Source organism: Dasypus novemcinctus, chromosome 18, assembly GCF_030445035.2.
Source record: "Dasypus novemcinctus isolate mDasNov1 chromosome 18, mDasNov1.1.hap2, whole genome shotgun sequence".
Taxonomy (NCBI): Eukaryota; Metazoa; Chordata; class Mammalia; order Cingulata; family Dasypodidae; genus Dasypus; species Dasypus novemcinctus.
The window spans coordinates 37,455,160-37,467,384 of record NC_080690.1 but is presented as its reverse complement, the minus strand read 5'-3'; the positions used below and the strand labels follow the sequence as shown (position 1 = coordinate 37,467,384).

Genomic DNA, 12,225 nt, shown 5'->3' with positions numbered 1-12,225 from the left:
CCTATCTCTATTGTTAAGCTTTTTGTCTTAAGCAGAATGCTTTGTTTCAAAGCACACTGCATTTGAAACAGACTTTGTTTTGTAGGAGTGTATGCTGAATTCAAATTCTATGCACAATAAATATGAGAAGAGAAGATGTTGCTTATGTATGTGTGGATGTGTATTTTTAGGGATACCGGCGAATTGATAGGAGGCAGGATTTCAACCATTGAGCTACATCCACTCCCATTGTTATATTGATAGATTTTTCCTCAAAGATCCCAAACATTTTGAAAAACTCCCTTTCTGTATTTCAGGCAAGTTTTGTGGCTTCTGGAAACCGGACAGATATATCCTTGGATGATCCCAACTTCTGGCAAAAATGGGCTAAAAAGGCAGAAATAGACATAGATGCTGTCAGCGGCAGAGTAAGCATTTCTTTCCCTCTAGCAATAGTACCTTTTAGGGATTATACTTTGGAAATATTATGGCAATATTTTATGTTCAATTATATAGTTACTGAGATAAATTTCTACCTGTATAAATTGTGTTGGGATAGTAGAATGATCATATATTACGTAAGACACTGCTTCAATTTAATACTTTTGATGTCTCTTGTGATGGGTTGTGATATAGGGTAAGTTTAATTTGTTGATATAATTTTGTCCTTAAAATTATAAGTTTTTTTAATTTTTAAAAATGTCTTCAAGAAAGTTGACTTCTATTTTGTTCTGTAACTTTGTTTTCTTGGTGTCAGTGTTTGGTACCAAATCCCATTAATAATGATCCAGACATTATTGATTCTGTGAAACAAATATGGAAAGAAAAATATTATTTGCATATAATATTTTTATTTGCCTAAAAAGGAAAAGAATCTGCAAAATACTATTAAAATTAATAAATGAGTTTAGTGAATTAACTAGATAGATGATAAAATACCATTTAGGCTTCCTAATAAATATTGGTACTAACAATTAACATAGGTAAGAAATATAGTAATAGGAGACCTACTTTACAGTAGGAAAAAAAGATAAAGCTCCCTAGAAATTTATCTGAAGAAAGACATATAGTTTGAATAAAGTGAAACTTATCCCAAACTTAATTGGAAGATTTTGTCAATAAGAAAGAAACAAACATATTAAACATTTTCATAAAGTTAATTTATAAACGTAGAAATTTTAACTCAAATATACTGCAACCCAAATGAAAATGTAACAGTTTTTTCATATAACTAAACATAATAATTCTAAAATTCCCCTAGAAGAATGAATTGTCAAGAGTATTATATGTACTCTTAGGAGGCTGTCCTATTGCATTAATCACACATTCACAGTTATGTTTAGTACAGTGACATTATTGCAGCATTGTTTGTAGAGCAAAAATTTAGAAATCAATTGCATTTCTTATAGTTGAGGATTGGCACATTTATATTGTCTAATGCAGTTATTAGAAAGAATCATGTAGAACCTTATATACTTAGACAGAAAGAGCTCCAAGACGTGGTTAAATTTTGAAAACGGAAAGATGCAGAACAATATATAGTATGATCTTTATTATTTTCAAAAGTATATGTTATATGCTCATGTCCATTTATGTGTGTATCGAACAAAAGTACTTTTTTAAAAAGATTTATTTATTTTTCTCCCCTCCCCCATCATAGTTGTCTGTCCCCTCCCCCCATCCCAGTTGTCTGTTCTCTGTGTCTATTTGCTGCGAGTTGTTTGTCCGCTTCTGTTGTCAGCGGCATGGAAATCTGTGTTTCTTTTTGTTGCGTCATCTTGTGTCAACTCTCCGTGTGTGTGGTGCCATTCTTAGGCAGGCTGCATTTTCTCTTGAGCTGAGTGGCTCTCCTTCCGGGGCACACTCTTGCGCATGGGGCTCCCCTACACGGAGGACACCCCTGCGTGGCATGGCACTCCTTGCACGCATCAGCACTGCGCATGGGCCAGCTTCACACCGGTCAAGGAGGCCCAGGGTTTGAACCGCAGACCTCCCACGTGGTAGACGGCGCCCTAACCACTGGGTCAAGTCCACTTCCCAACAAAAGCACATTGAGTCAAGCTCTATAATTAGTAGATCTAAGTAATGAGGCAGAGCCTTGCTTTTTTTTTTTTTTTTTTGGTTATCTTAAAATACATAAAACAATTTTACTAATACTTAGTCATTGAGTAATTAAAATATCTTGTTACTTACAAAAACAAAACAAAATTTGGTAGATGAAGACAGAAATTCTCAAACTATTATTTATTAATGTTACTATAACTATTATTTAAAACTGTTGAGAATTTTTTTGGTTTAGGAGATTTGTGTGAACCTCGTTGATTAGTTTTTTCAAATCCTATTGGGGCATTGATATTTTCCTTTGGGCCATATTTTCCATTTTCTTAGTATGGCTTATAATTTCTTGCTGATGTTTAAGCACCTGATTATGATGGTGAATTTACTCTGATCAAAGCCTTGCTTTTATGTAGCTTACATTTTGGTGGGTAAGATAGCTAATAAGCAGTAAATAAATAAAATAATTTCAGTAGTAAAGAGACTACCTGGAAGATTAGACATATTATTATATAACATGGTCAAAGGGGAGGTCACTCTTAAGTGACATTTGTGCTGAGACTTGTTTAATGAGAAGGAGCCAGCAATATAAAAAGACATGGAGAAAATGTTTTCCAGGCAAAAGGTAGAAGTTTCCCAGGTGGAAATTAAGTATATTCCAGAAGTAGAATATAGGGAAATGGTAAAAGTAATAACAGGTAAGGTCAGAGAACCACATATAAAGACCAAATCAATAGGACTTTGTAGATTATTTTAAGGAGTTAAGGATTTTATAAATAAACATCATATATACATGTGCTCATTTAAAATTTATATAATAAATATTTTATTACTTTATGTTAAAATGTAAAAGTATTATAAAGCAACATTAATTTAAATATACTGAGCAAGCTTAAAAGAGCAAACAATAGAATAAGAACAGAAAGATAAAAGTATAAGATTTTAACATAGAAATAGTATTAGAGAAGGAAAGATTATTTAATAAGTGGTGATTAGAATATTGGGTTAGCACTGAGGAAGCATCAGATCCATACCTTATAATAATATACTCTACCAAGTGTACTCCAGTTTGAATTCTAACTTTTAAACATTCTAAATTAGAATGTGGTCAAAGAAATATCAGAGGAAATTATCATCCAACTGCATAATACTCAAAATTATGTATTAGAAAAATAAAAAGTATATGATTGCTGAGACTATTTGTTGCACATGTGTATATGAAAAATATTTTATATAAAAACTAATGTTGTATTAAAATCTCAAAAGAATGTGGGCAACAGACTTTTGAAAATTTATCCAAGAAAAAATGCAATTCGTTTTTGTGGGGTTTTTTTTTTAATGAAACTGGAAAAGGAGAAAAGTGATAGCTCTTCTTTACAGAAGAATTCTAATTTATGAGACTAGAAGGAATGAAGGAAATATAAAATCACCATTAATTCACCATAGTAACAATTGTGACAGTAAAATCCATCAATTAATTTAAAAATTAGTGGGCAAAAGATTAAGGAGAAATAGACTATTTGCATATTCTCTAAGTATATCTTCCCAAATATTTATTAATTACACAAAGAAAACCGGTAACTTTACAATGGATAAATTTGGCAGAGAAGGTTAAAATTACCAATAGCAAAACATGTTAGCATCATGTATTCCTTTCTGTAATACACCAAGAAAGGCAACTTCTTTATGGTATTTTCCTTCAAAATGTTATTACCTCACTCTAACCATGAGAAAGCTTTTGAAAGACAGACTAGACAATATTTGACAATTGCTTTTCAAAGTGTCTAGGTCATAAGGGTTTAAGGAACAGTCAAAGATTGGAAGAGACAGAGAGAAACAAGCAACTAAATGCAGTCAATGCAGTGTGGGGTCCTGGATTAGGTTCTGGAACAGAGAAAGGACTTTAGTGGGAAAACTTGTGAAATCCAAATAAAATCTCCAGTTCATTTTAACAAAAAAACCTGGGGAAAATCCGACATTACTAGATATTAAAGAATTCAAGTGAAAATAGCATTTTGCATCTATTAAATATCAAAATACCCATTTTTTTTATGTTGCTTCAGTGGGTAAAAACTTTTGCTAAAATCTACGCAATATATGTGCTATGCTATACCAGTTCCTCCATGGTGTGGTCCCTGCCTCTTCTCCTACCATGTACCCTCTCCTAAATATCTGATGCTATTTCAGACCCCCATGGTCTTTCCTCTGCTTTTAAATACCGCCTTCTCCTTGGCTGCCTGCAAACTGCTTCTCATGAAGATTTCTTTCTAGTATCACTTCTTTTTGAAGATTTCTCTGACTTCTCCAATTTCATATGACCACAGACTTCTTTATACCCATCTTGTGTTCTAAAATATTTTATCCCAAATAATATTTATTTGTTTATACATCAGTTTAACCCCCCGCTCCAACTATGGTTTACTTATAAACAGGATCAGTCTTATTTCATTGCTTTTTCCAAAGCCCATTTCACAGTGCCTAAATTATAGTAGTTACTCAATAAAAATAAGTGTGTCAACTTTATTTTTACTGAATGAATTGAACATGGTGAGGATGAGACATTTATTCTACTTTAGTATAACTCCTTTGAAAAGACTAAAACAGTATATTTCTGGATCTATAAAATATTCATACCCTCTTCCCAATGTTTTCATTCCTGGGTATTTCCCCTCTTTGAGATTTATCTTTAGGATAAACATAGATCATGAATACTTACTTTACCATTATTTATTTTTTAAAGTTGAAACAGTTTCAATTAAATTATCAATAAATTAGTTAAAGGAAAATTATGGATAAATTCCATTCTAAAATATTATAGCAGCACACAATTTTTACATTAATAATAAAGCAAAATGCCAAATTGTTTTTATACTATAAGTCATAAAAACTATGTAAGATACTAAGAAATTTAAAGAAATATAAAACATTTAAATTGATTTGGTAGGTAGAATTGTTAGAAATTTCTTTTTTCTTTTTAAAGATTTATTTTTATTTATTTCTCTCCCCTTCCCCCGCCCCCAGATGTCTGCTCTCTGTGTCCGTTCGCTGTGTGTTCATCTGTGTCTCTCTTTGTTGCGTCATCTTGCTGCATCAGCTCTCCGTGTGTGCTGCCATTCCCGGGCAGTCTGCATTCTTCGCACTGGGTAGCTCTTCTTACGGGGTACACTCCTTGCGCATGGGGATCCCCCATGCAGGGGATACCCCTGCAGGGCAGGGCACTCCTTGCGCATCAGCACTGCACATGGGCCAACTCACCACGTGGGTCGGGAGGCCCTGGGTTTGAACCTTGGATTTCCCATGTTGTAGGCGGACACCTTATCCATTGGGATGAATCAGCTTGCCAGAAATTTCTTTTTTTTCTGGTTTTCTATAATTTTATTCTTTGTGTAATTTATAAAGTGAAAATATAAAACATCGTTATAAGCAAAATCATAAAAGGACTTCAAATAATAGCTTTTAAATCTTACAGAACAGCTTGGTTATTGACACTCCAAGAATTAGGAAGCAAACGAGACCCTTTAGTGCCACTAAAGATGAATTGGCTGAATTATCTGAAGTTGAAAGTGAAGGAGATGAAAAGCCCAAACTCCGGCGACCCTGTGACCGTTCAAATGGCTATGGAAGAACTGAATGCTTTCGAGTAGAGAAAAATCTGCTAGTTTATGGGTAAAATAATATTAATGTTTATAGTAATTGCCCTGGTGTATAAAGCTGTAGAAAATTTAGACTGTATACTAATGGACTTATAATTTTGTTAAAGTAATAACATCAACTTAAAAAGTGCCACACATTTTAATACCATAATGATGGGATATACTTGTGTTTAAATTGTAAATAGATCACTAAAGTCAAACTCCTGATTTTTGTTCTCAAATTTGCATCTTTAATAATATAAAGTGCAGAATATTATGCATTACTGAATCAAGTATACTAGAAATTATTGTACCATGGCTCTGCATTTTATTTACAGAAAAATAAATGTCAGTAGGCAAATAATATTAATAAAAAATGTTTTTTGCCATTTGTTGGGGTTTTTATTTATGTTTTTCTATAGTACTTGATTTTATAATAATATACATATCCTTTTAACCAGGTGGGGCCGATGGAGAGAGATTCTATCTCATGGCCGTTTTAAAAGGCAGCTAAATGAGCACGATGTAGAAATAATTTGCCGAGCCCTTCTAGCATATTGCCTTGTTCATTATCGAGGTGATGAGAAAATTAAAGGTTTCATATGGGATCTCATAACTCCAACTGAAGATGGGCAAACACGAGAGCTACAAAATCACCTAGGTAAGACCAGCGTTTTCTTTTTTAATTTATGTTTAGTTATTTAAGTAATACTTGTCTATTCTCCTATGAAAATATTGAAGCATGGCAGATTATATTAAAGAAACTTAACCAATCCTTCCAATTCAATTGTCAGTTTCAGAAAATACCAGTTATGTTTGGTGTGTTTTATATAATTGTTGTCAAATATGTATTTGGTGTATAAATTGTTGGCCCAACGGTATGTCTTAGAGGTTTCCTATCAGTTAAGTTGTTTATTTAAATCTCTGATAAGCATTCCACACTCTGAATATGCCATAATATATTTAGCATCTCTTTTAATAAGCATTTCAGTTTCCAATTTTAGGCCATTAAAAACAAGTTACAGTGAAGATCTTGTGCATTCTTCTTTATGTACATGATTAGTTTCACTAAAGAAAGATATTAAGAAATGGGATCATTGAGTTACATATATATGTGTATATCTTGGTACCTAAAGTGTGTCTGTAGATCAGCATCATCCTATCCTGGGAGTTTCTTAGAAATGCCAAAATCTTAGGCCTCATGCCTTGCTAGAATCTGCATTTTAGCAAGATCCCCAAGGATTAGTATGCGTATTAAAATTTGAGAAACATTGATTTACGTTTTAAATTTTCATCAGTACTTTAATTTTCTGTCCAATGTGGCTTTACTAGATTATAATCACATCAGTTATATGAGAATACTTGTTTCTCCATAGCCTTGCTAACAGCATTCTTTTTGCATAAAATAATTCTTTTATAGCATAAATAATAGTCCAAAAAATTGACTTTTCTATAAAAACAAAAATTACCATGATCTTAAATTCGTGTTACTATTTTGTTTCATTTAATCAAGTCTCTGTTGAGTGCCTGCGAAGATAAAAAAGACACAAGATAGATAAGATCCCTGAGCTTATGAACCTTGCATTTTGACCAAATAGACAGACATAATAAGCAAGTAGATGAATTACTTAAATAATTAGATTGTGATAAGTACTGTGAAGTAAATAGAGTAAGTGCTGAGATGGAGAACAACAGAAAGAACCTTTAGGCCAGATTGGTCAATGAAGGCCTATTTTAAGAGAAGACAATGAATTATAACCATCAATATGAAAAGCTGGTTAAAATCGTTCCAGCTCTGAGTAAAAATGGAAGATTGCTCAAATATAATTTTACCTTTTCTTGAAAACTGATTTATAAACCACCAAAGAGAAAACAAAATTTAAAGCTTTAAGTTTGATTAATTCTACAGGACAAAATGCCTGGTTTCTTCTACAGATATATTGTGGGAGAAGAGAACCATTGTTTCTTGATTGGAAGTGTGTTTGGTTTTCTTGTTCCTCTCCTTTTGGGGTTAGGGACATTTGTCAATATCTAAAGGCATTTTTGATTCTCCCAATTTTGGTTATGCTCTTGGCATCTAGTGACTAAAGGCCAAGGGTGCCACTAAATATCAATACACAGCACGTTCCTCCACATTAAAAAAAAATTATTCAGCTCAAAACATCAATAGTGCCAAGGTTGAGAAACCCTTCTATAATGTAAAAGATATTTAAGAGGCATCAACCAATTACATTGTGTGACATATTTGGATCCTGATTGAAACAAAGAACCCAAGGGAAATTTTTATTATCCTTATTAGATAATTGGAAATGTGAATACCTGTTATTAAAGAAGTGCACTGTTTAGGGCTGATAATGTTACTGTAGTAATTGTAAGTCAGCAGTGGCATAAAGCAAAAAGATTTGCTTTACAAATTACCCAAATGTCTTAGGAATTTGTGATATTAGGAACCTTTGGAAACTGGAGTGAAAGGGCAGGGCTAAAGTAAAGATTGATTAAAAGCTTTTAAAATGGGGTCAGAGCTCTAGATAACTTCCTCAATTCCATGTAGCCAGGGTGACTGACTGAAAATTTATTTTTGGGAGAAAGTAACATAGAAGATCCCTAGGTTGAAGTTATTTTCTCTTTCTCTCTTTTTATTTTTATTTTTATTATTAGGTAAGTTGTGAATTTATAAACCAATCATGCATAACATACAGGATTCCCATATATCACCCTCCACCAACACCTTACATTTTTGTGGAACATTTGTAACATCATCAAAATATTACTACTAAATATAGTCAAGAGCTCACATTTGGTATATTTTTGCCACAGATCACCCTGTTGTTAGCACCATGTATTACTATTATGTATTTGTTTTAGTTCATGAGAGAATGTTCTCATATTTGTTCTGTTAACTGAAATCCATCATCCACCATAGAGCTCACTGTGTTACACAGTCCCATGTCTTGTACAGTCCATCCAAAGTGTATACTCAATGGCTCTAAGTTTAATCACAGGCTTTTGCTGTCATCTCTTCAGTCAACCCCAGATTGCCTTCCTTGCTCCAAAAGGAACCTTCCCACACTCCCTTCTACCCCACCTCACCATTTACCCTCAGCATTGATATGGTACCTTCTTTGCCATTGATGCAAAAATACTACAATATTACTGTTAACTATAGTCTGTAGGTTACATCAGTTGTTTTTTCCATGTATCACCATATTCTTTTAAACCTTATAATAGTGAGGAAATGTAGTTCTATTTCATAGAAGAACATTTTTTTATTTGTACTATTAACAATCCTCTTCCACAACCGAGTTCAGTATGTCATACAGTCCCTAGATTATTCTCTTGCTTTCTTTCAGTTGACATTTACATTCCTAGATTACCCCTTTCAGCCACAGTCCTATTTAGAAGTCAGCAATGTTAGTTATACTCACTAATAATATGTTACCATCAGCTCTATTCATTTCCACACATTAACAATCAACATTATTAAAAATCTACATACATTAAACATCAGCTTCCCCTTCTCAATTTTCATTGTTTCCTAGTAAACTGTGCTCTAGAATTTAACTCCATGAGTTTACTCCCCATAATTTAGTTCATATTAGTGAGACCATACATATCTATCCTTTTATGTCTGACTTGTTTCATTCAACATAATGTCCTTAAGGTTGTGATATGCATCCTGACTTCATTTCTCCTTATAACTGAACGATATTCTATCATATGTATATACCACAGTATGTTTATCCATTTATCAGCTGATGGGCACTTGGGTTGTTTCCATCTGTAGCAATTCTGTATAATGCCACGTTGAACATTAGTGTACACATATCTGATCATGTCCGTACTATCTTTTCTTCTGAGTATCTTCCTAGTAATGGGATTGCCAAATCATGCAGCTTGTCTGTATTTTGCTTCCTGAGGAACCACCAAACTTACCTTCCATAGATAGGCTGCACCATTCTACATTCCCACCAACAAGTGAAGAAGGTGTATTCCTACTTCTCCACATTGTCTCCAGCACTTGTCGTTTTCTCCTTTTTTTAAAAAAAAGATTTATTTCTTTTCTCTCCCCTCCCCCTCCCCAATTGTCTGTTCTCTGTTTCTATTTGCTGTGTGTTCTTCTTTGTCCACTTCTGTTGTTGTCAGCACGGGAATCTGTGTTTCTTTTGGTTGTGTCATCTTGTTGTGTCAGCTCTCCGTGTGTGTGGTGCCATTCTTGGGCAGGCTGCACTTTCTTTCACTCTGGGCAGCTCTTCTTATGGGGTGCACTCCTTGCACGTGGGGCTCCCCTGCATGGCAGGGCACTCCTTGCACACATCAGCACTGCACATGGGCCAGTTTCACACGAGTCAAGGAGGCCCCGGGGTAGGCAGATGCCCTATCCCATTGGTAGGCGGACGCCCTATCCATTGGGCCAGGTCTGCTTCCTTGCTTGTCTTTTTGTTCTTGATTTGTATGATTTCTTTATATAAGATGGAATTCAAACCCTTATTGGTATAGTTTCCAAATATTTTCTGCCATTGAGTAGGCTGCCTTTTCACCTTCTTGACAAAGTCCTTTGAAGCACAAAAAGGTTTAAGTTTGAGAAAGTCCCATTTATTTTTTCTTTCATTCCTTGTATTTTGAATATAAGGTTTAAGAAACCAACTACCCAAGATTTTAAAGAATGTTTCCCTACCTTTTCTTCTAGGAGTTCTATGGTTCTACCTTTTTTATTGAGATGTTTGATCTTTTTGTGGGTTTTTTTGTATAAAGTGTGAGATAGGGATCTTCTTTCTTTTGGATATAGATAACCCTGTTCTCCCAGCACCATTTGTTGAATAGACTGTTCTGATCTGCCTGTGTAGGTTTGAGAACCTTGTCAAAAATCACTTGACCATAGATGTAAGGGTGCCAGAACCATGCTGTCTTTACCACTGTAGCTAAGTAATATGCTTAAAAGTCAGGAAGTGAGAGCCATCTAACTTCTTATTTAAAAAGATATATTTGCCTACTCAGGATCCCTTACCCTTCCAAATAAATTTGATAATTGACTTTTTCGTTTCTACAAAAAATGACTGTTGGGATATTTATTGGGGTTGTGTTGAATCTATAAGTCATTTGGGTAGAATTGACATCTTAACATATTCAGCTTTCCAATCCGTGAACATGGAATGTCCTTCTAGTTATTTAGGTCTTTGATTTCCTTTAGCAATGCATTGTAGTTTTCTTAATATAGGTCCTTTATGTCCTTGGTTAAGTTTATGCCTGAATATTTGATTCTTTTTGTCGCTATTAGAAATGAATTTTTTTTCCTGATTTATCACGTTGCTCATTAGTGGTATATAGAAACACTGCTTTTTTTTTTTTTTTTTTAAGATTTATTTATTTATTTATTTCTCTCCCCTTCCCCCCTCACCTGGGTTGTCTGTTCTCTGTGTCTATTTGCTGCATCATCTTCTTTGTCTGCTTCTGTTGTTGTCAGCGGCACGGGAATCTGTGTTTCTTTTTGTTGCCTCATCTTGTTGTGTCAGCTCTTTGTGTAGGTGGTGCCATTCCTAGGCAGGCTGCACTTTCTTTCACGCTGGGCGGCTTTCCTTATGGGGCGCACTTCTTGTGCACGGGCCAGCTCTACACGGGTCAAGGAGGCCCAGGGTTTGAACCACGGACCTCCCATGTGGTAGACGGACGCCCTAACCACTGGGCCAAGTCCGCTTCCCAACACTACTTATTTTTGCTTATTAATCTTGTACCCCTCCACTTTGCTGAACTTATTTATTAGCTCTAGTCACTTTGCTGTGGATTTTTTGGAATTTTCTAGGCATTGGATCATATCATTAGCGAAGAACAAAAGTATTACTTTTTCCTTTCCTATTTGGTTGCCTTTTATTTCTTTATCTTGCCTAATTGCTTTAGGTAGAACTTCTAGCACAATATTGAATAACAGTGATGACAGTGGACATCCTTGTCTTCATTCAAATCTTAGTGGGAAAGCATTCAGTCTTTCATCATTGAGTATATAATGCTAGCTGTGGATTTTTCATATACCCTTTATCACGCTGAGAAAGTTTCCTTCCATTCTTGTCTTTTAGAGTGATTTTATCAAGAAAGGATCTTGTATTTTCTCAGAATGACTTTTCTTCATCAATTGAGATGATCTTGTGATTTTTCTTTGATCTATTTTATTTTTTTATTTTTTATTTTTTGACCAATGTAAAAAGGATTTATTGAAGGGGTGGGGGATTTTACACATGTACATGATTGTTTAATAATATCACAATTTCTGTAATAAAAATATATATTTAAAATAATAATAATAGGATGGGTTGGTGGAAATACACCAAATGTAGGATTCTTTGACTTATTATGTGTTACATTACACTGATTTTCTTGTGTTGAACCTACCTTGCTTAACTGGAATAAACCCCACTTGATTGCGATGTGTAATTATTTTAATGTGCTTTTGGATTCAATTAGCAAGTATTTTGTTGAGAATTTTTGAGAAATTGGTCTGTAATTTACTTTTTTCATAGTATCTTCATTTGGCTTTGTTATTAGAATGATGTTGGCTTCATAGAATGAG

General features: G+C 34.1%; 1 protein-coding gene across 15 annotated transcripts in view; it reads left to right on the top strand.

Moving 5' to 3' along the window:
• Positions 1-12,225, top strand: part of CHD9 (chromodomain helicase DNA binding protein 9) — a 330,078-nt gene that overhangs the window by 236,534 nt on the left and 81,319 nt on the right. For all 15 annotated transcript variants that reach the window (XM_058280018.2, XM_058280021.2, XM_012523904.3 and 12 more), the window contains 3 exons: positions 297-407; positions 5,504-5,700; positions 6,128-6,327. In XM_058280018.2, coding sequence (XP_058136001.1) covers positions 297-407; positions 5,504-5,700; positions 6,128-6,327 — 508 coding nt within the window. The remainder of the gene's footprint in view (positions 1-296; positions 408-5,503; positions 5,701-6,127; positions 6,328-12,225) is intronic.